Source organism: Rhipicephalus sanguineus, chromosome 3 (assembly GCF_013339695.2).
Source record: "Rhipicephalus sanguineus isolate Rsan-2018 chromosome 3, BIME_Rsan_1.4, whole genome shotgun sequence".
Taxonomy (NCBI): domain Eukaryota; kingdom Metazoa; phylum Arthropoda; class Arachnida; order Ixodida; family Ixodidae; genus Rhipicephalus; species Rhipicephalus sanguineus.
Genome location: NC_051178.1, coordinates 211,123,913 through 211,150,284, shown reverse-complemented (window position 1 = coordinate 211,150,284; position 26,372 = coordinate 211,123,913). Strand labels below are relative to the sequence as shown.

The following is a 26,372-nucleotide window of genomic DNA, read 5'->3' as shown; positions in this document are numbered from 1 at the left end:
ATATGGGATAATTTGATATAAACGGGTTCGATATAGTCGGGCTCGGCTGTATTGTTTCTACCTTGTCTGAGTTGGACTGGCCTTCCGCTGGCGCCTGGAGGGTGAGACCTCGGGCTGTCGCATGAATGCGCTCATTGCCAGGGAGAGACTCATGGCCAGGTGTCCAGTGGGATGTCTTGATGTTGGTGGAGCGTTTTATGAGCAGTCGGGAGATATGTTCTTGTGCGTAGTTTTGACATGCTTGCTGGGAATCTGTGATAATATTTATTAGTCTCTCGGGGAGTTGAGCGCTTATGACGAGGGCTATAGCACACACTTTGGCTTCCTTGCAGTTGTCAGTGCGTGTTGTTGCCCATAACGCAGCTTCACCCTTCCGGTCGGCCACCACTACCACTCTTGCCTTGAGATTAGGGTAGTCTGCGGCGTCCGTATAAAAAGTATTGTGGTCGTTGCCGTATGATCGGTGCAGTGCCTTCACACTTGCTGTTGCTGTGTGCCTGCCCTTATGGTATTCTGGATGCATATTTCGAGGTATGGATGCTACTGTGATGTTGTCTCTTGTGGCTGGTGCTATTAACAAGGGTTCTTTATGTAAACTTATGGGCTGTGTGAATAACTTATTTAGTCTGCTAGAACCTGGTTGTTGATCGTCATCCACCGCCACTGTAGACGAACGGACCGAGCACGCACACAGCTTACTCCTGCGGCCCTGTAGCTTGCATTGAAGCACATGCACAGACGACCCAGTCAGCACGCCATACATCGTGAGACCTAGTGGCAGCAAAGCAGCCTTCGAACCTTTGCCTTGTCACATGGTACTGCAACGACAAGGCTCCGAATGAGCTCAGCTGTCCCGCAGCAGACCGCATGGCATGACGTCACTTGTGCTCCGGCGGCTCAAGGTCATGGTGACGCGATCAGTGACTTTGTGAGAAAATGAAATCATGATTTCCACTGTTTGGCATGTCTTCCTCCAGCAATGTTGACTGAACTGGATTAGTACTCTGAAAGAATAAACCAGTCGAGAGGATGATGGACAAAGGAGAGTAGTGGCACAAATGATGACTGGCACACACAACTGGTGGTGTGTGCCACTTCTCTCCTTTTTCCATCGTCCTCTTAACTGGTTTATTCTTTCAGCGTTATGTACTAGCTGACCCAGACATCAACCTTACTGTATTACTCGTGGTTTACGATTTAGCTCACACTTGTGTGTGTGTGGTTAAGGGGAGATGCGGGTCGAAAAACGCGAGTTTTCTAAAAAATTATCGTTTTTTTGTTTTCACCTGTTTTGTTAAGATTAGTACCTCTACTGTTCTGAAAAAAAAAATCAATGCCGAGACTCAACTGGAAACGCTTTAAAATTGCATCTAAAGAGCACAAGGTGGCTGTCAAAAGGCCGAAAGTGTGTCATCTTCGAGCACCTTGCCGCCGATAATGCGCCGCCGCTCGCCATTGTTGACCGCATGAGGCGAAGAGCCGAGCCTCACTGTTCAAATAACGACGGTTTCCCGCGCTGTTGCAGCGCAAGAAATAATAAAGAGACGCACGGTTTTGCCGCCTTTTTTGAGCGCCGCGACTGGCTTTAAATCACGTGGTACGGATCGGGAGCCGCCATTGGCCGCTGCGCGCCTGTGTGTGCTGTGAAGCCTACTTGCAGGATCCGTGTCTCGTTGAGCAGCGCAGCTGAACAACGCTTTTCTCGAGTGCTTATCCGTTATGGATGAAGAAAGCCGTAGGAAGCGCGGTCACCGGCCTGTGAAGTTTCACGCGGCGCACAAATTTCGAGGACGCCGGCGCAAATCAAAGCCGAACACTCAAACCACGAAAAGAGCGTCTGCTGCCGCAAGGCGTAGTGGCAGTGACGCCGATGCGTCCGACGAGTTTGCCGCGGCATTCGAATATGTGAGTGCCTCCCAGAAAAAGATCGGACTCTTCGAAGACGAAGAAAAATCACAGGACGACGAGTCTTCGTTGATTGCTGATATGACAGCACTGAACATGTTGGTTTAATCGAGGGCACTCCAGTTTTGAACGTGTTCTGGAAGAGCTTGGCGTGCTCCCGCCTCATGATCTGGTTGCTCTTGGCACATCACGGGACAGCACACGCCAGAAAAAAATGTCTCAAAAACTAACAGGAGAAGCAAGGGCTCGTCGGCGTGCGCTGAAGAAAAAAATCTCTTGTCGAGGAGTCAGCTCGAAAGAGCTGTGAGGGCCAAACCTATGGTGCTGGCGCATTTTAATGCCAGTGGCCACTACAAGGAGGATTGCTCTTTCTTGTGTACAAATTTAGTCGCATTTAATGACATCTTTGATAAATAAACATGCAATTTTGACTTTAAAACTCTTTTTTCTCAAAACGCAAATTTTGCCATTTTTGTCAATGTGCCCCTCCTTTTTCGGGTACTTCTGGTGCTCAGATCTGCATGAAATTTGTCCCAAATTTTTTCCAAAGTACGTTAAATGCAATTATCTTGTTTAAGTTTCAATATTCTTATTATATAATAAAAAAAGTTATGTAAACTTTTACTAGGGTAGGAGAAATATGAACTTCCCACGTTAAAATTTTTCACGTCTAGTACATATTTTGTATGGACTTCCTAATTAGTTATTTGCATTGCACACTTTATTTGAAACATTATGAACTATCAATTGTAAAAAATTATTGAAGTTTAGGTCTGAAAAGAGGGGGGGCAAAAGGCTTAAGTTTTTCACTTTGTCATGTTGCCGAACTAAAAGTATGCAACTTGCAAGAAAACTAATTATGTATTTGAAATCAGCATAAAAAGTTCTATAAGCAGCTCAAGTTTCATTGCTCTAGGATGAATATTAAAGAAAAAGTGTCTTCGAGTAGCATCTCCCCTTAATTTCCGCACTGTATTAGAATTTAATTTCTATTTTTAGGCTGGCTGGAGCCCCTGTTGGACAGAATAGCTCGGAACTCTACCACTGTTGTGTGCCCTGTGATTGATGTGATCAGCGACAGCACATTCGAGTACCACTACAGGGACTCTGGAGGTGTGAATGTCGGTGGCTTTGACTGGAATTTGCAGTTCAGTTGGCATGCAGTTCCTGAGCGAGAGCGTCAACGCAGGAAGCACTCGTGGGATCCTGTCTGGTGGGTAGATCATGCACAGTGGAATGTTGTAACGTTTCTGTGCTCTGCTGCGTTCCACAGCTTACAGGTGCCATTTGTAAGCAAGCTAGGTGTCCAACTTTAGCGTTAATAAGGTGCAAGAGTATATAGGTATTAGCTGCTAATGAAGAATGTACCAGATTATTGAAGAGGAATACACATAAATTTTTGGGGCACTTCTTGCCTTACAATGTTCCTTCCCTGTTGATGTGTAGAAATACTGTGGCTTCTTTCACATGTTGAAGCTGAAAAGCAATAAGCTTCTGCTTTTCATTTATTTGGAAGTGCACTACAGTAGAGGAGCAGATGAGTGTAGTAAATGAAAAGCGGTAGAGGCAGAGTGCGTTACATAAGAAGTTGGATATTAGCGAGTTTTAGTATAGCGGAAAACAGCAAATGCAAGGATTTAGCGTTAGCGTTAGCGTTGCGTGCTCCTAACTGCGCATGAGCATAACGTAAACGTAGCCCGAGCTCTTACGTACGAACGCTATTTCTAGAATATAGCGTTCAACGCTAACGCACGCAAGAGATCCCGTACGTAAGGCAAGATGGCGGTGCCTGTTGAAGCGAGAGCCGTCCACTTCGAATCTTTGTAGCCGTCGTCCTGCATTATTAAACTTATTCATTCCCTAATAATGTTCGTGTTTGATTTAGATTTGAGTAATGAGGCTTCGCCAACCGTGTACCGCCGATAAAATAGCTCCGTTTTTGAGATGCAAAGTGGATTTGCGCTGCAGAAGGCTTAGCAAGATTTGTTTGCAAGGTTCGCTCATGTTTTCTGTAGCAGCGCAGAGATGGCGACGCTGTCTTTAGTCGCCTCTTTCCAAGATACGGCCACAAGTCAAGCAGATACATGTCAGGCGTCGTTTCCCTTCACGCCTTTCGCGGCAGTGTGTGTGAATGTGACGCGTGATGCGTCCCAGCTTAAAAAGGCCAAGTAATAGGGGTCTTGAAGAATTCTCGGACGCGGCATGTCGACAGAAACCAGTGTGTCAGAACTCAACACTTCTGCAAACGCGACATGGAGACGCAACAGTGGTGACTTTGGATCAGCTCGACTTGGTGGTGCTTTTGTGGATTCTACAATACATTTAGTGTTTTTATGTCTAGATGGCGCCGTATGTGCTTGCGTTAGCGTTAGCGGGAATGCCTTCCACTGTACTAAAAGACCACCAGTTGGCACGCAGCGCGTTCTGTTTTGGCGTTAGCCTTGAGACGCACGCTAACGCTAACGTAAGCGTTTCCCGCTATACTAAAACTCGCTATTATACATTATATTTACTGTAATGTTTTAACTGAATGCAGTCATGGAGATATCACCAGAAAATCTTCATCACGAAATGTGACATCTTTTCTTATATGTAGGCATGCAGTATTGCTTTCTTTTTATGGCTTTTTATGGCTTTCTTTTTATGACTTCCTTCTTGTGTCCGTGTTTGCACGCCCTGGCTTTTTAGAATGATTTCCTTTTGTTTTTTTTTCGTGATAATGATAGCTACCGTAAAATGCTGAGCAAGCGCCCCCACCCGAGCAAGCGCCCCTCTCCCGTTTTCGGGAGATCTTAAATAAGCGCCAATGACCAAGCAAGCGCCCCCCCGTCCCCCTGCTCCCCTGCGGCCATCTTTTTTTTTTCATGACGAGCATTGCTTGTGTAAAAAGAACCACAAGAATGAGTACACTGAATGCATATCTAATGTTGTTTATGAAATTCCGTTGTCATGTGGCTGGTCGTATATTGGTCAAACCGCTCGCTGCTTCAATGGTTTGACAGTGACGAGGGGGAATAAAAACAGTAAATAAATAAAGCATTTCATTCGAAACATGGATGGGTATTTTTTATTTGTAGCGGCTCTCCCGCCGCCATCTTGAATTTCAGTTTGGGACCGAGCAAGCGCCCCCCTCCAAATCTGGTTGGATTATCCTTCACTGCAGGGGGGGCGCTTGCTCGGCATTTTACGGTAGTTAACGTTGAATTTTTATTCTCCTGCTTTAGGACAGTGCACAAGTATTATATTATTAGGCAATCGAATATTCTACAAGTGTGCTTCCCTGCTCTGCATATTTGCCCAACTAATGGCGGCACCTGTCATGCTTCAAGTGGAGATGAAGTCCTAGTTGCACGTGCTGGGGCTTGTCTATTATTTGTGTTTATGTCAAGAGAGCAGAGTCTGCATTTCCCACGTCATAGTGCAAACAAACTGTGCTGCAACACGCTGCTTGCAGTAAGCGACTAGCCGCCATTAGTTGGGCAAAATGCTTAGCAGGAAAGCTAGCTTTACAATTATCTTTTTGCAGGTCTCCTACGATGGCCGGAGGTCTGTTCTCTATAGACAAAGCATTCTTCGAGAAGTTGGGCACTTACGACAGTGGTTTCGACATCTGGGGTGGAGAAAATCTGGAGTTGTCGTTCAAGGTGCCTTGTGCCTTCTATTACTATTACTGTTTCTTCTTTACAATACTTATATAATTTGTCAAGTTCTGCTGTAATGTTATTGCCGTTCAATATTTGTCCTGTTTCATTTCATTGCCACACTGTTGTAGCATTGCCTGCCTTGTACAGACACAGAGCACTGCACTGCCATTGCACATATTTGCCAGTGCTTGAGACAACACAAGAGGCTACATCTGGCCCAGCTTTGGACTTGTCCCAGCTTAAACCATCCAACTATACTTATATATTTTCTAGCCATCTTCATTCATACTCCGACTTCAGCCTGAAATGGATGCACCAATAACTTAAATTGGGTATTTATGCAAGATTCTAGTGGAGGGGTCTTACCAAATCATGTCTGTGTGTGCAGGGAGTCTTCTATATCTTCCTGCAGTCTTCCGGAAAAAAATTGATCAGGTGTGTCAGGGTCATTACACAGCACTGCAGATATTTGCTGCAAGTAATACTGCATTACACATGAAGTCACGCTGTCTGTAATATTGCACCAGCTATTGCTGTCACCGTTTTGCAGTTTTGATGGCACTGTAGGCATTTTGCTTTAAACTTGGTGAGACTAGAAAATCATCACTGCTTGTATATGTTGGATGTCAAGTGTTGATTTTTGTTTTATTTGTATGATTTCAGACATGGATGTGTGGGGGAACACTAGAAATTGTACCATGCTCACATGTAGGCCACATCTTTCGCAAGCGTAGCCCCTACAAGTGGCGTTCAGGTGTCAATGTGCTACGACGGAACTCTGTGCGTTTGGCAGAAGTCTGGCTGGATGAGTACAAGCAGTACTACTACCAGCGTATTGGTGATGACCTGGTACGTGTTAGCTGCTTCGTTGCCATTGTTCGGTTTTTGCATTGTAAGAGTACAGCTCGTTTAATTATCCTTCCACTTGTCTATGTTTATTTGGTCTTTGTTTTAGTATGTCAAAATGAAAGTATGTCAGTTCTGGTCATGCAGACATCTGCAGGACACTATTCCACCAATTTCACCGCACAAGCTTGTTAGTTCTACTTCTGCATTATGCTTGGCCCTGCTCCACCTCTAGACTACAGGTGCTAGCACATTAAGGCAGCACATATACTGTTGTACAGGTGTGTGGTCTCCCAACTTGACAAAAACTCACCTAGAGTATCCATCTTTTAATTTTGTGTTGTGGTGGACTCTCTCATTTGTAGCTGAGTTCCTGGTTAATTAAAACACAACTGCTCAGTGAACACAAATGCGCAAAGTGTGGCATCATGGTGATGCAGTGTGAAGTGCTTTGTTCACCACACCACCAGCTAGGTACAATCTTTCAGGGAAGCGGTGCTGTATCTGCACACAAACACCCTGCATTCGCATTTTTGATGTACGAAATGTGCATGTCATATTTTTTCATAGTCGTGAAACGTAAACACAGCTCTGCCTGTAGTACTATAATATCCAGTCGGTGAGTATTGAGCCATATATATGATCATGTAGGCATGTAACACTGTGCACACTTATAGCAGCTCTCATTGTGTGGATGTGCCTCAGTGCACCTGTGCTTTTATTGAGTATACCAAGTATTTATTGAGTACAGTGCAAAAGAAGATGATAACCAGTGTGAATTAATCGTTTGCACTTAGGCAACTGGCTTAGTCACTTTTGCTTTTTCTTCAGGAACATGAAGCTGCAGCAATGTTTTAACAGCTTCAGAATTGGAGAAGCTTTCTTGAAGGATGCCTGCATACGACTTTTATGCCCTTATTTCAATGTGTCCTGCTCAAAGTTTATATTGTTGACATCTGCTTCTAATTTTTACGCGCTGCTCTATTCTCTTTGCCTCCTGCAACATCTGCTTCTCAGCCGCTGCAGTGGTTACATTGCTCAGCTGCTGACCCAAAGGATGTGGGTTCAATCCCAGCTGCAGCGGTCACCTTTTGATGGAGGTGAAATGCTAGGCTTAGACTTAGCTGCACATTAAAGGACCCCAGATGAATGAAATTTCGGGAAACCTCTACTACGGCATGCCTCATAATCATATCGTGGTTTTGGCATGTAAAATTGCAGCAATTATTATTAACATCTGCTTCTCATGGTTTGGCATTGTTTCATATGACTTGTTGAGTAGCTCAGCAATCTCAGAATGTGCCTTTGTCAACAAGTTCTCCTGAACGAGATTTGTTCATAGAATAAAAAAAGGGGCAGGCTTAACAATTCTTCAATATTGCTTCAGTGCTTCATAGCTAGCTGTTGCTTTGTCATCTTCAACATCAAAAACATGACTGCAATTGCTTCAATGGTTGCTACTTCCTGTTTGTTAATTTTCCTTCTATATGTTGTGGGGATCGAGAGCGTCCTCCTACCTGGCGCCTCGTTCCCCAGCTGCCGCGCGTGTGCCGGCCGCGTAGCCCGGGCGCACTTAGGCACCGGCAATCGCCAAGATGGCGGCCAGGGCGCCTCTTTGTCTGGGCGAGCCAAGCGTCGGCTCCGTCCCGCGCTGGCATGTCCGGGCACGCTACGCGGGCGCGCTGCGCGGGCCTACGTCACAACGCAGCGCCATTCCCCATTGGGCCGCTGGTGACATCCTCCTCTCCAACGAGCTAAGATGCGCCCGACGATTCGCTCGTGGCGGCAGATGCTCTCAGGCTAGCACGAGAGGTTGACGCGCTGCTCTAGCAGGCGGCTTCTCGTTCGTGTGCTCGACTGCTGCCCTTTGTGTGATAGTCGTAGCACCGCTGGCAAGCGTACTCGATCGGTCTTGCGGAGTTCCCTTTACGGCCTGCAAGCCCGTGACTGTCGTACTGTGCTGCATCTTGGGTTAATAAACCCGCGTTGTTTGTTGACCTCCTGCCTCGAGTGCCTTTTCTGCGCCGTGCCGGAGAATCGACGAACCCGGCCGTAGCGTCTTTGTTCGCTGCGGCAGTGGAGAACGTCGCGTCCCTTCACGGTCGCCTCGTAGGGTAAGCTTTGCGCTAAACCTATCTCCACATAACTCCCACGTTGGGCGCCAGTTATGTGGAGATAGGTTTAGCGCAAAGCTTACCCTACGAGGCGACCGTGAAGGGACGCGACGTTCTCCACTGCCGCAGCGAACAAAGACGCTACGGCCGGGTTCGTCGATTCTCCGGCACGGCGCAGAAAAGGCACTCGAGGCAGGAGGTCAACAAACAACGCGGGTTTATTAACCCAAGATGCAGCACAGTACGACAGTCACGGGCTTGCAGGCCGTAAAGGGAACTCCGCAAGACCGATCGAGTACGCTTGCCAGCGGTGCTACGACTATCACACAAAGGGCAGCAGTCGAGCACACGAACGAGAAGCCGCCTGCTAGAGCAGCGCGTCAACCTCTCGTGCTAGCCTGAGAGCATCTGCCGCCACGAGCGAATCGTCGGGCGCATCTTAGCTCGTTGGAGAGGAGGATGTCACCAGCGGCCCAATGGGGAATGGCGCTGCGTTGTGACGTAGGCCCGCGCAGCGCGCCCGCGTAGCGTGCCCGGACATGCCAGCGCGGGACGGAGCCGACGCTTGGCTCGCCCAGACAAAGAGGCGCCCTGGCCGCCATCTTGGCGATTGCCGGTGCCTAAGTGCGCCCGGGCTACGCGGCCGGCACACGCGCGGCAGCTGGGGAACGAGGCGCCAGGTAGGAGGACGCTCTCGATCCCCACAATGTACAGAGGATAATAGTTTGAAAAAAATAGTAGGGACTGCAGTTTCATTGTCTTTTTGCGATAGTCATCTCTGAGGTGAAGAGAACACACTAAAAATGTCACTTGGCTCCCAGTACTTTCTGAGCTACTTGTTTCCTGTCAACAAATGTGTTGAAGCGTCACTTCATAGCCTTTTTAGTCGGTGTGAAAACACATGGCACTGGATAAGTGGACTCCTTGTTCCATTTGTGCCACACAAAGTTGCATGGCTTAAGTGCCACATGCAATGTAAAACTGACAGCTTCACATTGTCCTCAACCATGTGTCCAGACAAAACATGCGCAAAAAGAACGATATTCCTTCCAGTGCATCCGAAGCGCTTGTTCCACAGTGCCTTTCAGAGTCTTTTTCTAGAGAGCTCTCTGCGTGGTGATGCCGCCACTGAAAAAGTGATTGCACATCAGCTCTGCTCTGTGCCTTCGAGAATACTCCACCATGTGATGTGGCAGGCTGCACGTTGTTTGTGTGTTTTGATTGAGCAGCCGTCTTATATTCTTCGTGAAGTCTCACCAATAGCATCGCCAACCTTTCTTCATATTACAGGGTGACTTTGGAGATGTGAGTGCCAGGAAGCGACTTAGGGACAACCTCAAGTGTCGCTCATTTGATTGGTATGTGCGCACCATCTATCCAGAGCTCTTTGTACCTGGAGATGCAGTTGCCTCTGGAGAGGTCAGTACGGCTTGTTTGCTTGTTTTAAGTAGCATGAAAATTTTAATCCATAGCAATGAAACTTTTCTGTGAAAATATTCTGCAATTTGATTCATTTAGCTTTTAATAATTCAGCTTTGAGACTGTGGCAAAGCTCTCTTTCAGCACGCATGTAGCTTCCATTATGTTGTTGAATTAGACAGCAGAATGATAGAAATCAAAAGTTTTCGTGGCTCCTGTCTGCTAACCACCCCGGACAAGTCACTGGTAAACAAAGTACTTACCGTAAATTCCCGAGCAAGCACCCCTCGTATGGCAAAGGATAATCCGACGAGATTTGGAGGGGGGGCTCTTGCTCGGTCATAGATCAAAGTTCAAGATGGCGGGGGAAGAGCCACTAAGAATAAGGAATGCACACCCATGCTTCTAATGAAATGCTTTATTGAATACGCATGCATTCACTCATTCGCCCTCGTTGAGCGAATAAAAACAGTGAATGAAAAAGTGAAAATGGTGGGAGGAGAGAAGGAGGCGCATGTTTGAAATCTTCCAAAGAAGGGAAGGGGGCGCTTGTTCGGGATTTTACGGTATATGAAGTAAAGAGCTTGGAGAAACTGATAGCAAGACATTCAGAAAACTAATATTTTATCTGTTGACATATCATTGGGTGTTATCTAATGCGAGTTTTCCCTGGAATTAGAAATGTTGATGCTATCTTGACTTGAATGGTTAAGCATTTTTCCTAAATGTGGATTGCCTTGTACCTTGGAGGCAGTTACGTAACATTTGCTCATGATGGATAAATGGAATGCTTATTGCACAGAGTGCTTTGCTGTATTTGTACATAATAGACATTGAGCTTGCTTTCAAGAGAATTTAGCAGTTAATATTCTCATAAGTACTCCCGCAAACTGCTAAATTATTCCTACTGCTTCTTGCCTTAGGTTCGTAACAAGGGACAGGGTGGCAGTAGTTGCCTGGACAGTCCTTCTGGTCGGGACAACATGCACAAGCCTGTTGGCATGTACCCATGCCACGGACAAGGAGGCAACCAGGTAAGCAGATAGTAAAAGATACCTAGAGGGAGAATTGTCATGCTTTCAAGAAATATACCAACATTAGTGTCAGGCATGTACAACCTACCAAACTGCTTGCAGCTGGTATTCAGCAACCTTGACCAAAAGTGTCCCGAGTTTACATTGGGTGTCCCATAAAAATAATTGTCCTGGTGTTCAGGTTTTTTGTTTTGTTTCCACCGACTTAATAGATGTGCAACTATCCATTCAACTGTGTTGTAATGTTCTATAGTGTTGGCAGGAAGAACTAGTGGTTTCCTGTGCTTGTCCACAGCATCAAAATCACTTGTGCTGCAAACTTTTTCCTACTGCTTAAAAATTGCAACAACTGTGAAAGTGCCACATTAGATGTAATGCTATTCATGCCGCAGTGGTTCATGATCGGCATGAGGGCCCCTCACCAGGTTTGGACATTGCGAAGAAACAAGCCATCTGGTGCGCAGATGGCTCGCTGGTGATTGTGTCTGTGAAATATGGCACGCCTGCGTGGCACAAAAATGGTCTAAATTTAAAACAATGTCGTGCACCCTTCGTTATGGGAAAGACACACTTGGAGAGAGAAAGTTTCTACTTTGCATAGCAGGCACTCCTTGGAAAGTCATTGACCCTGGCCCATGAATTCACTTCTTCACTCAATGCAGAGCCCATAAGGCACACACTACGCAGCAAAACACGAGGAGAATGAACAAGGAGGTGGGCAAGTCACATGATGTGCTCCCTCACCTCCAACAGTTGGGAATACATAGTGCTTGCAAATGCTAGCCAAAGCAAAGGAAGAGCTTTGGCAGTGAAGTTTGCATCCGGGAGGCAAGGAAACAGCGTAGTTTATTTCTCCCAACTTGTCCACTAATGAATTTATTTGAAAAATTATTTTAGTAAAGCCCTATCTAGATGGGGCCTTACGACTTCCAGTGTACAATCAAGATGTGCATTGGGGCTCGGTGAGGGGCCCTTTAAGGCAAGAAGTTAACCTTATCGCAGCTGCAGATTCATTTCAATTTCAGGTACTTGTCTCACAAAGTATCAGAGATTTGCCATGAATTCATCTATTGTATCTTGGCATGTAGTATTTTATGTCTTGTATGTACCGTAGTGTCTGTGTGGAACAGTATTCTGTTATACCAACAAGTGGAGTCGTTCAAGAGCTATTGATGATGCTGGTGTAATCCTATAATATTGTATATGTTTAGCCCATGTGAGAAACAAAAGTGGCGTTTTCTTGGCTCCCTTTGAGATGTAATAGCTTGTTCTGTTGAAGTATCTTAAATCCTCTGCAAGTGCATACACGTATTTATTTAGAATCATTGATAAGTATTTATTCGTACCAAAATGGAGGTCTTATATTCTACAGCAGACTGAAGGACAGGCTGGAAAAGCAGCGGCATGCAGTGGTTTTACCAAGAAAATAAAGCAGCATCTGTTTCAGTGGCCAGAGCATAATAAACATTTTGATGCCAACAAAAACAATCTAAATGTGTTTTGAATGAAAGAGGACTTGTTTCTTTTTTAGACGCAACCTGATGAAACCAACATACAATGAAGCTATAGGAGACACTATTTCTAGCTGTTAAATGTATTATGTTAAAGTGGAAGAAAAAGTTAACCTTTGCTGCAAGTAGGGCAATTCGATAGGAACAGCCCCTACTACCTGCAGCAAGTTGCTTTTTCTTCCACTTTAATTCCTTGCCATTTAGTATGTCATCATTACTATGCTGCTAAAATTAAGAGCTACTGTAATGAAGAAGATCAGTGTCGTTGCGAAAGGACGAGGGTAACACTCTCGGGCAGAAAGAAGACGACGTTCGGGTGGGTGCATCGGGACACTCGCGTCTGCTCGGCTGTTGCTCCTTGGCCTGCCGTGACGGTTTTGCACTGTTTATTAAAGAAGTGCTGCGCCGAAGCGCCCTGTTTTACTACAAATAGTGTCCCCTATACGTTCCGTAGTGGTTGTGTCTGAGTGCGTTTTGGCATTTGATGGCCATATTTTAGCATGGTGATGTCCTGGTTCTCTGATCAACCCCAATGACATTTTATTTGTTATGTCCGAAACACAGGCCACTGCAATGTAGATGTTTTGTTTGTTCAGTTTTATTCCTTTCTTATTATTCAGTGTTTGCAATCAGCCGATCCCAATCAGCGGATACAGAAGCACTTGGTTAAGATAAACGAAAGAAGGGGAATTTTAAGGGCTCCTTTTTCTTTGTTAGACACAATATTAATGAGAACTAACAGACAATAATGCCAAGGAAAGTATAGGAGATGTTATTTGTAGTAATTGTGATGTAAATGTGAAGAAAGTAAAGTGGACGAAAAGATAACTTGCCGCCGGCAGGGACCGAACCTGCGACCTTCGAATAACGTGTCCGATGCTCTACCACTGAGCTACGGCAGCAGTCATCCTCCCGTCCACATTATGGGGTATATATGTGCATTTAAATCTAGGAGTGTTAGTCAGCACTGCTAGTAGCCATCACGGCGAGTGTGGAACACTCTTTTTTATGCCTGTTGGCGTCACGTAGTAGGTGATCTTTTTACGAGCTGGCAGCTGACCAATAATCCCTTGCATACTACCTGAAGGCATCAAGTCTGCCAAAAGAGGCCCTCGCTATGAATGAACAAAAGAAGGGGAATTTTAAGGGCTCGTTTTTCTTTGCTAAACACAACATTGATTAGAACTAAGAGACAAGAAAGCCAAGGTGTATGGGGGATGTTATTTGTTGTAACTATAATGTAAATGTGAAGAAAGTAAAGTGGACAAAAAGATTGGACCGATATGTCCCTGCTGGCGGCAAGTTATCTTTTTGTTCACTTTACTTTCTTCACATTTACATTGTAATTACTACAAATAACATCCCCTATGCTTTCCTTGACTTTCTTGTCTGTTAGTTCTAATTAACTTGGTTAAGATAGTATTCTTAAAAAAACCTCTGTCCACTGCCCAACCTTGCTTACTTCATACCATGGCTAGTTACTTTGTTGATGTGGACGTGAATTTCATCAAAGATGTGTCAGCAACATAGTTCATCTTGTGTTGCACGTGTGGTTGAATAGAAAAGTTGGAGGTTTAGTTCAGGCAGCACTCCGAACTTGTATTTCTGGCTTTCTGTCTCGTTGCAGTACTGGATGCTCAGCAAAGAAGGCGAGATCCGTAGAGATGAGGCATGTCTCGACTATGCTGGGTCCGATGTTATCCTCTACCCATGCCATGGATCCAAGGGTAACCAGCTATGGATCTATGATGATGCGGTATGTTGTTTTAATAATGCACTGCTCAACTATTCCTTTGTTCCCTTTCTTTCCTTCGCACGAGTCGTGCTTTAGAATTAAAAATTGTCCTTCAGTTCATTATATCAACAGCTACCACTAGTGAGCAACCAATATTTTTGGCTTTGGATAAACACACCAACTACAATTAGCTTAGCAAAAGCCACCATCAGTTCTTCCAGCTGCGATGCCAAAAGCTTTTTCCAGGGATAGCTGCACCTCATTTTGCTAATACAAACACTGCATTTATTATTTCTGATTTTCTTCCTTGTACTTCCAGCTTTTTATTAGCAAAAAAAAATTCAGTCTGCTACAGGTCTTGCGATGCCTGCTAGACCTTCACTTTAGAGAACTCGTACCTTTAGTGGCAGGTAATGATATGCCATAAAATAGATATTTGAACCAATTATTGTGTCTTTTTTCAAGTCAGGCATTCTAGCCGTCATACGATAGCTTCTTTTGCCATCATTATTGCAAAGTGTCTCCTTATGTAGATATTTTCATCAGCCTCATACAAGCATACATAAGTAGTTTTTCAACCATTGCAATGTCATGCACTATGCACCTTGTCAACGAAGGCTCCCGGGCTGGGCGCCGCCATAATTCTCTCTGGGCTGTTTTAATATGCCCCAAAAATGCACTGCGGAGGCTGTAACGTCTGCTTTTGTACTACCATGCAACAGTCCAGAAAGGAGGTGATCCTTCTCTCTGCTGCAAAGGTCCATACCCTGCCATGTTTGGGGCATGCACATTTTGACAAGTTCCTCTGTCGCTCACCAGAACTAATATTGTACTGAACATGCTTTCTGGTAGCTTAGCAGGACTGTGAAAACACAATGCACTGGGAGTCAAGGCTGACTCGGTAAAAGCTCCATCGTGGAGGTCTCAATGAATGTTTTATATCTTGCATATCTTGTATGCAAATTGATTGTGATCTGGTACGGCACACAAGCTGCATGCTTGCTGAAACTGTGTCGATGCCTCAAATGTATTAAGAAGCAAGGTGTTGGGACTCATAAGTGTTCACAGTAATCGAGTTAAAGGATGAAGGACTAATTAGAGCACTTTTTTTCATCTCTACAGCAAGTTAGTACAAACATGAAATAGCCTTGTTTTAGAACAGTCCCTCTTACAGTCCATTATTTTTCTACTTTGATTGCTGCCTTGTGCAGTCAACACTTTCCACGGTATGCCACTGTCAGCCTCTCAGCACAAGCATAATTGTGAACGATTGAAGAAAGACAAAACTCAAATTTGGTTAGAATTGAAAAAACTTATATTCTTAGAGATAAAACAAAGAAAGAGTAAGAAACATCTTAGCGTTTGGACACACGTCCGCTCTCTACAAGATCTTATGAGCGTCTCCCCCGTGCACGCAGGCACGCAGTCCGTCCCCCCCGCCGACGTAACCGCACACCCCCCCTCACAAGCACAACACACGCGGAGCGACGCACTGCACTTCTTCCGTCAACACCGCGGTCAAAGGTTGCCCCGCCGAGGCTTGGTTGGCGGAGGTGGGGCGCGGTCTCACGGTTCGATGCCGGCAGACGAGGAGTTCCAGACGCCTTTCCGGGAAAGCGTCCGGACCGCGCACGTGACGTTCAACAAGAATAAAGGAAACAAAAAGAGAAATACAACACACTGCCCCCCAAAAATGAGCAAGCTCATTTTTTCTTTAGTTGCTGAGTTCTACTGGGTACAACAGTTGCACAGGCCGGCGAAGAAGTTTACCGTCTGGCAGACGCACAGTGCAAGCTCGCACTTGCCTGTCCCGACTGGGGAGCACCTCGTGAATAACGGCTTTTTTCCAGAGAAGCCGAGGAAGCCTCTCGTCGTGAATCAAGACCAGGTCTCCCTTCTTGAGTGCGTTGTTTTCTTTGCTTGCGGAATGATGCGCCGATCTTAGTGAAGTAAATATTCGTTCCTCCACCGACGCCAGAAATGGTCAATTGTTCTCTGGCAATGCTTCCATCTTCTTATCATTTCCTTGGCTGAAGCAGTGGACGGAGCACTCGGTTGACCGTCAGGAAGCGCGAGCAATCTTTTTCCAGTGAGAAAGTGCGCCGGTGTCAAGGGCGTGCCTTCGTCTGGCGATACGTGCAGGAATGTTAGGGGGCGTGAATTAATGACAGCTTCAATTTCGTTGAGCATTGTCATCAACTCTTCAAAGCTCAGATGTGCGTTTCCCAATACGCGCCGAAGACATACTTTGACGCTCTTAACTAAACGCTCCCAAAAGCCCCCCACCATGCTGCTCGCTCAACAATGTACTTCCACTGTATCTGGTGATCTGCACAGTAGCTGGTGAAGTCTCCTTTCTTCATTGAATTGAACAAGTAAAAAAGGTCTTTCGATGTCTTCTTAAACGTTAGGGCGTTATCCGTGTAGATGACTGACGGCAAACCACGGCGCGACGTAAAACGTCGAAAGGCCAGCAGGAATTTTTCTGCGGAGAGATCCGATACAAGCTCCAAATGAACAGCACGAGTAACCGCGCAGGTGAACAGCGCTATGTATGCCTTTTCTTCACTGCGTTTCCCCCTTGTGAACAGTGGGCCGGCAAAATCAATGCCAACAACCTCAAAACAACTGCCTGGCGAGGTTCTATCCGCAGGAAGCGGTGCAGTCGGTGCTTTAGCTGCTCTCAGTCTCTCCCTTATGCAGCCATTGCAAGTTCGAATGACTTGCTTTACAACCTGACGTGATCGCGGTATCCAGTAACTCTCTCGGATCTGTGTCATAGTGTCCTGGACACCACCATGCAACACATTCAGGTGACATTCTCTCACAACGAGTTTAGTGAACTCGTGTGCAGGAGGTAGTAATATGGGATGCCTGACAGTTTCTTCCTCTTTAGAATGCTGTAATCGTCCACCAACACGGAGAAGTCCGGCGTTATCCAAGAAAGGGCTCAACATGGATATATCCGACTGTTGACCTACGGCTCTCTTTTCCATTAGGCTTTGCCTTTCTGTGCCGTAAGTTTCTTCTTGGGCAGCCTTAACCCAGTAAGTCCTTGCTTGGTCGAGCTCTTCGGCCGTGAGATCACCATCAAGAACTTCTCTTCTCGTCTTTCTAAGGAATCGGAAGGCCCAAGCAGTGACACGGAGAAGCTTCTTCAACCGGCTATACTTCCTTACGTCTATGATTGGCTCTCTCTAGTAGCCGAAGACAACTGCAGCACCGTTTTATCTTTCCTTTTTCTTCTAATTCAGTCTCTTGCGCAACCTTCTTTTGTGTTGCACAGGGCCACTTATCGCAGTTGTCGCGAAGCCAAGGTGGGCCATGCCACCAAAGTGTGGATTCTGATAATGCCTGGGCTCACATGCCTCGTGTGAGGCAATCTGCAGGATTTGCGCTACCAGGGCAATGTCTCCACTGCTGAGGGGCACTCAAACTCTGAATTTCGGATACACGATTTTGCACAAACGCTTTCCACTTCGTAGCGTGACTCTGAATCCAGTGAAGTGCAATTGTGGAATCCGTCCAGAAATGAACTGTCATGCTCAATGCTATTTGCTTGCAGACGTAGCTTGCGAGACGAGCTCCTACGACGGCTGCCATCAGCTCGAGTCTAGGCAACGAAAGGTGCTTTAAGGGTGCTACCCTTGATTTAGCACAAATTAGCTCATTGCTAAATCGGTCATCGCTGCCCTTCGCTCGCAGGTACGCACAAGCTCCATACGCTTCCGGACTCGCGTCGCAGAAAACGTGCAGCTCAAAGCTAGCAATCTCGTTAGGCTCCACAATGCACCTCTTGAAGGTAAGCTGCTGGAAGTCCAGAAGTTCATCACACCACTTCTTCCATTCTTTCTTTAAGTCATCTGGAAGAGGGGAATCCCAGTCTAACGCTCTTTCCCACAAACGCTGAAAGAGTATTTTTGCTCTGACGACGAACGGGCTGACAAGTCCAAGGGGATCAAAAATCCTCGCAGCCGCTTGGAGTACTGCTCTCTTGCTGCTCGGACTACCTCTGACGGCTCTCAGGACACTTTCTGTAGGAATAGACAGAAGATCACTTCCTGGTTTCCAGCGCAAACCGAGAACGTTATGAATCGCGTCAGGATCATCTGCGATGTCGTCGCTATCGAACGAGTTTCGTAGTTCTGCTGAATTTGTTGCCCATTTGTGCAACTTCATACCTGCATCTGCCATGATTGCCTTTGCAACTCTGTACATTTCTACAGCTTGACACACTGACTCAGCTCCAGTTATCAAATCGTCAACGTAGAAAGACTTCTTGAGGACCTCTGAAATGTGTTTACGCTCGTCTTTTTGTTTCTCGAGGTGATAAAGTATCGTTGCATTGAGTAGGTAAGGGCTTGCAGATGTTCCGAAGGGCACTCTTGTCATTCGCCACTCTTCTACCTTGGGAAGTGAATGAGGATCATTCGGTGTTTCTTCGTACCAGAGAAACCTGAGCGCGTCCCTGTCTCTTGGCTGCACAAGAATTTGCAAAAATGCCTTCTCTATGTCAGCGGTTAGTGCCACAACATGAAGACGAAAGCAAAGCAAAATTCGAGCCAAATCTGCAATAAGTTGTGGTCCCTTCTCTAGCTGGTCGTTGAGTGAAAGCTGTCCTGGCAAATGCGATGAGCAGTCAAAAACAACTCTTAGTTTCGTGGTAGTGGATTCCTCGCGTATTACTGCTTGATGGGGCATGTAGTAAACGTGTCCAGTGTCTTCTGACTGGAGAGGTTGCACACGCTCGGCATGACCTTCTCTCAGGTACTCTCGCATAACGGAGTCGTATTTCTCTAGCAGTTCTCCGTCGCGTCTGAGCCGTGTAGTCAAGCTCTGAAGCCGCTTCTTAGCTAAATCTATATTACTGTGAGCTCCACCAGCAGATTCTTTCCACGGCAGTGCTACCTGATAGCGGCCCTCAGACAATGCAATTGCACTCTCAAATTGGTCTTGTACAGCTTGGTCATGCAGGCTCGAGTTGTGCTCCTCTTTTATGCCTAAAGCATCAAGTTCCCAGAAGTTTTGCAGGAGAGAGTCTAAGTGGTCTGGCATGCGTGTCTCTATTCTTAAAACACATGTGTTCACTGCAACAAATAATGAACTGGTTGGGCTTACCGGGCCTTGGAAGGTCCACCCAAATGCAGTGTTGATTGCCACTAGACCTGTAGAATCTTTGCAGTGCTCAACCTCATTCTTCATAAATTTCCACATGTGGTCTGATCCAATCAAAAGGCTTACTCCTGGAATGGCTGGCATGCCGGGAAGCAGCAGCTTGTCAGCGATGGGTCCTCTTCCTGCCTCGATTGCCTTCATGAAATGATGCTCCGTTGGTGTATGCAGAATATCCTTGCAGATGAAGGGGACCTCGACTGCTTCGATGACGAATTCCTGCCCGCTGTACTGCGCTTTCAATCGAACTTCCACAACACGACAGCTTTGTTCGGTGCTCTGGTGCTCGCCGAATGTTGAGATATTTAGAGTGGTGAATCCCGACTCCCGGAGCTGGAGCGTTTTGGAGACATCTTCCCTGATGAAAGTTCTCTGGCTGCCTCCGTCTATCACTCCTCTTATATAACCGCCTTTGTTTCCGCCAATGGCCCATGCTCGAAAGGTCTGCAAGAGCACGTCGGAATCTTTGGAATCTGTGGCAGAGGCGTAAACGTTGGTCGTAGCGATAGATGGAGGTTGTTGCTTCGGAGCTCCGGCCGATCTGGCGTTGCACATAGAAAACACATGTCGCCCTCCGCAGATAGTGCAGTTCACTCTTTTTCGACAGTCTTGAACGCGATGACCTCGTACAGTGCAGCGGAAGCATCTCATGTCAGCCATTAATCTGTTCTTTTTTCTTTGATATCAAGAGGATCAGGACAGAGTTCCGTGCAGTGCTCTGACGAGCCACAAAAACAGCACTTCGTCTTGGTTGCTGTTTTAGTGTGAAGAACCGCAGCGGTCGGCCTCCTCGGACTTCTTTCTTGCTTTTCTTGCACTGCCCTTTTCGGCGCACGGTCGGCATTAACACTCCTCTCCCTGCTCTCTACCTCGGTTAGGAGGAACTCAAGCACATTTTTCAGCTGGTCATCAGCCCTTGTGCTGTCTGCCCGTGTGGGTACTTCAACTTCGCCGTCTACTTCATTGCTGGCTCGCTGTGAAGGTCCTTTAGAACGGCAAACTTGTCTGTTGTAGTCAACAACAAGATCGTGCGGCAGCGATGTTAATATGATGTCGCTCATCATAGTCGAGTACGTAGCCGCATTCACTCCCAGGCTGCGAAGCCCGCGTATATGCCCCTGAACGTGGTCATATAGCTTCCGAAGTCCACGCAGGTCACTCGATGATGAAACGGCGGGTAAGGCTCGAAGCTTAGCGAGATGATTTTGTTCAATTTGCCTTCTGTCGCCGAAACGTCGTTGTAATATTTCAAGGGCGTCTTCGTAGCAAGCTTCTGTGGCGTTAAGGCCCTTTATCGCCACTAAGGCTGATCCATGCAACAACGAGCGAAGGTACTGAAATTTCTCAGTAGTTGAAAGGCGCGGGTTATTATGAACGGATTGCTGAAATTGTTCCCAAAAGGGCATCCAGTTGGCCAACTCACCGTCGAAAGTCTCCAAGCGTAGCTTGGGTAACTTCACGCCGTCGACTCTGAGAACAGCTTCCCGTTGATCATTACTCGATCGCGGTGCAGTCTCGGGTGCTCCGTTGTTGATATTCAGGGCGCTGAGCCTTGCTTGAAGACGGCCGATCATGGCTGTGGCTGCGTCGTCGCAACTTACAGCCTCGTTGTACTCCGCCTCGAACTCTTCCTCGAGGATCAGCGGCTCCAGCTTGTCGTTGATCTTGCGCAGCTCCTCGTTACTGGTTTCCAGGCGCAGTATCAAAGTGGACACCTGGCTGGATGTCCCGTCTCGCAGCGCAGGCTCCGCCTCGTCGATGATGCGAGAGTTGTGGCCACGCCGTACACGCCGTTTTGCCAGCAGCTTTTCCAAGCGTCGATCCATTGATGCACCAGTGGGTGACCAACTCACTGAGTCCAAGCGGTCGGAAAGTTCAAGTCCGCTGTCGGCTTCGATGTTTCTGTCCCTCTATCCCGGGTTTCGGCACCATGTGAACGATTGAAGAAAGACAAAACTCAAATTTGGTTAGAATTGAAAAAACTTATATTCTTAGAGATAAAACAAAGAAAGAGTAAGAAACATCTTAGCGTTTGGACACACGTCCGCTCTCTACAAGATCTTATGAGCGTCTCCCCCGTGCACGCAGGCACGCAGTCCGTCCCCCCCGCCGACGTAACCGCACACCCCCCCTCACAAGCACAACACACGCGGAGCGACGCACTGCACTTCTTCCGTCAACACCGCGGTCAAAGGTTGCCCCGCCGAGGCTTGGTTGGCGGAGGTGGGGCGCGGTCTCACGGTTCGATGCCGGCAGACGAGGAGTTCCAGACGCCTTTCCGGGAAAGCGTCCGGACCGCGCACGTGACGTTCAACAAGAATAAAGGAAACAAAAAGAGAAATACAACAATAATCACATACACGTTCTGTGTCACATTGTATTTGTAGGATCAATCACTCTGCATGACAGAAAGCTAATTTAGTTAAAGGGGCCGTGCAGCACTTTTCAATGATTGAATGACCTGACTAAGATTTTATTGACTCGCAGATCTCTTGCTGCAAAGATTTTTCAAATTCATCAAGTATAAGCAGGCCCGCCGAGTGATTTTCCTCTTCTTCTGTCCCAATGAGTGTGCTGGAAGTTACACAGATGGGGACAACCAGGAGACAAGTTACATCGGTGCTCGTCATGGCCTCTAGTTTCCGAGGCACCTACAATGTGATGTACACTAAACACAACTGCTGCCTCGCCAAGAATTTCAAGTATCTATAGTGTGACGGCTTTTTCCTGTGTCAGCTTGACTAGCAGATAGCAGCTAAATTCAGACAGTGCATTTTGAAGCGATTTCAGTTGGCTAAACACCAAGCGGTCTGCCAAGGCATCTTGCTTGCTGGGCACCTAGAAGAGAGCTTGCATGTGCTGGAAAGTGTGCTAATAGTATTGGAAACAGTGATATGCATATGCAAGGATGGTCGTACCGAGCTCATTACGAGACAAGCGATTGACTCAGGCATGTAGTGTTTGAAGTAACATGGATGTGGTACGCCAAGTGCTGTCTCGCATAAATGTGGGAGAAAACAAAGCATTAAAGGCTCATCCACACGGAGCAAGCCTTCCTGCAAAGCGGCAACAACCACAGGCGTGGCGACATGGCAGCATGCCTTCATCATGCTGTGCTCATATGCAACAAAAAGCAGGCAGCGGTTGTAGTGTTCTGGTGACCGGAAGTGGGATGCAGTCGAGCCCCGATTTGGTCGTGCTCCCCTCCTGCGTTTACCACTTCCAGCAGGCGGCTGGACGTCGGCTCGAATGAAGACTGGCTTGATTGGCGGCGAGCAGCCCTGATTTGGCCGCAGTGGTGCTTTATGTGGGTGGCCCTTAACCAGACAACCATTATTGAGAGTGGAACTACTACAATAGAATACTTCTTCAGCATTTTTGAAGAGAATTAGGCATTGTACTTCAAAAATATTTTTTTTATTTATTGAAAATCAAACAAATTATATTAGTAATACTGAGGATGTTTTCACAAGTATGAAAACAGCCAGTGCCTGTATCAGTCCTGCTTACTGCCTAGGGGGGAGCAAGCGGTGGTTTTTACTTTCTTGGAGACCCAAGTTGTACTTTCTCTGCTGTGTTCCATGCAGTATTTGGCTCAGACGTTCACAAGAGCCAAATACTGATTGGCAGCGTTTTCTGGCTATGTACAAAGAGTGTTGCGGGGCCCCTTTAATGTACTGAACATGTCCAATTAAAATCATACTGGGAGAGCAGTATCTGCTGTAGATAAACTTTTGTCTTATGTTCAATTAAAGTTGCCACTGACAGCTAAGGATACAAAATCAAGAAATATAATTTTGTGTGTGCTGAAAATCTGAAAATAATCTGAAAAGTTGTCTGAAAAGTTTCAGTGATAATCTGAAAAGTTATCTTCGTCAATAAAAAATATGGTGACAGTTTCACTACAACCTGCAGCTGCATCATAATCATGTGTTCAATACAAAAAACTTCGGCAGATATTCCCACGCGTTGTGGGAATCAGTTTCATGCGAAGCAGTCAGCGAGTACTTCTATGCTGTATTTTATGGCTTTTAGCCAAGCGTTATGAGCTGGATTGACTTGTTTTTATAAGTGTAGTAACTGTGTGCACATCGTGGGCTTACCAGGCACATCGACAACACTGGCGTTTAAAGGGTAACGTATGGTGCGACGTAGCATCAGCCCTCACGTTAGAGTACATATGTCAGTATTACCGAAACTAAGTGCACTTTATGGTGCAATCATATGACTATCATACGTAACTTTCGTTTGTGTATTTCTTCGCGGGTCGAGCAATGCTTCAACATAGCTTGCTCAATCATAGGAATACAAATGTACTGTTTATTAGACTGCTATAAAAGCGGAGCGAACACTCATACCACAGACGTTAATCTGATATGACGCCCGTATCGTAGGAGTACATATGTAGTGTTTATTGCTTTCTTGTAAAATTAGATCTGATATGACGTCCGTATCGTAGGAGTACATATGTAGTGTTTATTGCTTTCTTGTAAAATTAGATAGCCAGCACAACAACCACAATTGACGTTGCACCGACATTACGCCTGCATAGGCTGTTTTTCCAAACCAGTTTATAGATCTGGCGTGGCTCTCTGGCAGAATACCCAATTGCCACGCAGAATGCTTGGGTTCGATTCCTGCTGGGATCCTAATTTTTATTCTTTCCATTCGTCGGGTCAACGCTGCCGACGTCGGTTTTTCTTGACGCTCTCGCATTTAAATTACCAATGTCTGTTCTTGCCGTTCCTGGGCAGATATGAACTGTCAATCACCTGTGGTGCATACCCGTACACCGTGGCCCGTGGTAAACAGGTATGTGCCACATGTGTCTGGAGGAAAGGGTTTGATGACTTACGCGACAGGATTTTCAAGTCATTCATGTCATGACCCGACAGTCATATTCATCAAACCCTCCTACTCTCCCATGCCAATTTTGGTCTACACCAAGTTAAGGAGGCGATCACAAGGGCTAGATAGATAGATAGATACGTAGATAGAAACGCTCAAAGTGCCAAAGGCTCGCTAAGAAATGCTTCGCATTTAAAAGACATGGCTATGTATTTTAGCTGTTCATCACTTTCTTAAATTCTGCAGAGTGGCACAGTTCAGCATGGTAGCAGTCGGAAGTGCCTGGAGATGTCTGAGGACCGCCAGAAAGTGAGCATGGAGATCTGCTCTGGGAGCCTCAGGCAAAGCTGGATCTTCCAGAACTACAACAAGACCAAGGCCATTAAGATTTCCAGTAGGGGCCACTAGGTTGCTGTGAACAACCCAGCCGCTGCTGCAAGGGATTTCTCATTGCACAGGACCTCATAATATAAGTGATTGAAGTCAAACAATACGAGAAAATGTGGACAATTTAAAGGTGTGTGCCAGCAGTGGACTGGTGGTGCGGTAATTGTCGTGAGAGTGCATCAGCTCATCGGTCACATCACCTCGGCCAGACATCGGAAGGGTGCCCGGCTGCATTTCTATTCGTCTGCCTCCTGTTCACTGTGCTGAGTTCAGGATTTCAGTTGCAGTTGACCCCTGCTTTGATGTTTTGTTGCTGGACCTGCTGTCCTTTTGACCAAGTTCTTGCAAAATGGAGGCAAACATGGATTCAGGTGACTACCAAGTTCAGAAGGATGTCTTTTGGTACGTACTACAGGCCTTCATCCTCTAAGGTTGGCAGATTGAGCGAAGACTTTGCCGAGCACCCTTACGAAGTGCCAAGAATCAAAAATGCTGGAAGTTCGAGGTGCTTCCACACAGAGTGGCTGCAAGTGTTTCGCCAACAGTGCCTCATCTGTGAATTTTTTCATCCGTGTTTTGATGAGTGCTGACTGTTATGTTTTCTTTATTCGATTGACTTTTCTGTGTCATTGTTGCTGCTGTTATTGTTTGCAGGGATGCCTTTGCAAGCTGCAAAGACTGAAGCACATTGTTATTGGCAAGGCATCCCGCAAAGACTGTGTAACAAATTTACCACTTCGTTGAAGGTGTATTTTTGCAAAAACAAAACAAACTATGAACAGTGTGCTGCCAGCAGCTTAGCTGCACACAAGTGGTCCTCTGATTTCAGCACACACACACATACAAATGAAAAGCACATGTTTTTGTACCACATGAGCCACTTGCAAGTCGTGCAACCAGAGTTTATAACCACGAGTATATTTCTTTAAATCGCTGCACAAAAATTGCATGCTTTCGGTCATCCCATTAAAATGGCCAGGAAATTTAGAGCGTTCAGTCCATCAGGGTGTTTGGGCAGATAATATTTCTTTGTGTTTTTATGTGTAGAGTTGTTGAAGTTGTTCCTTTAGGCTTTTTTTTTTTTCCGTCTTGAAGGTGGTGTGGGTTCTGGGAAATTGCTTTCTTCTACTTTTAAAAATCGAAATATAGCATCTGCCATGTTTTATGTGCTTTGGTTTTTCTCTGTCATAATTTGTAGCATTCCATCTTTTCTAGTCAGTTTATGCATTCCAGTTTTTTCTGTTTTCCTTTTTGGCCCTACATACATCTCTGTACAAAGTGGTGGTTTTGAAAGGGAAATGACTTGCGTGTGCATGTGTTTAACTTGCACCATAGGTTTCAGAACTGTGCCTTATCAAAAGTAATGTTTGCAACAAAACTTTTTTTTAATGAATAAAATTCTGTTCATCAAACAATCGCACTTCATTTCTGAGGCACTTGGTGTCAAAACAAGGTTCAACCAACCTGCCTATATGTTTGCTGTCACAAAAAAAACCCAATCAATTGTGCTGTGTGCACATATCTCGGATGGTGGTTGTTACCTCTTGTGCATCCTATTGTTCTTTAGTCCAAAGAGGTAAAAAAGTTTTGAGATTTCAGCTTAAGATCCAAACCTTTGCTGAGAACGCCGCCAGTGCTTCCTCCGAACATCGCTGCTCGTGCTGTATTGCCAGTAGTGATCCTGCTCGTCAACCTTTGAAGTATAATCTGCAGAATTGGGTACCATCAGAGCACTGTAGTGTGGCTAGCAGGGCTAC

General features: G+C 46.1%; 1 protein-coding gene across 1 annotated transcript in view; it reads left to right on the top strand.

Annotated features, from left to right (window-relative positions):
• The window catches only part of LOC119388232 (putative polypeptide N-acetylgalactosaminyltransferase 9), a 263,884-nt gene extending 237,881 nt beyond the window's left edge, over positions 1 to 26,003 (top strand). Inside the window, exons 7-13 of the mRNA XM_037655897.2 lie at positions 2,905 to 3,118; positions 5,432 to 5,549; positions 6,213 to 6,398; positions 9,800 to 9,928; positions 10,852 to 10,962; positions 14,101 to 14,229; positions 24,475 to 26,003. Of these exons, the coding sequence (XP_037511825.1) occupies positions 2,905 to 3,118; positions 5,432 to 5,549; positions 6,213 to 6,398; positions 9,800 to 9,928; positions 10,852 to 10,962; positions 14,101 to 14,229; positions 24,475 to 24,636 (1,049 nt within the window). The 3' untranslated portion in view covers positions 24,637 to 26,003. The remainder of the gene's footprint in view (positions 1 to 2,904; positions 3,119 to 5,431; positions 5,550 to 6,212; positions 6,399 to 9,799; positions 9,929 to 10,851; positions 10,963 to 14,100; positions 14,230 to 24,474) is intronic.
• The last annotated feature ends 369 nt before the right edge of the window (positions 26,004 to 26,372 follow it).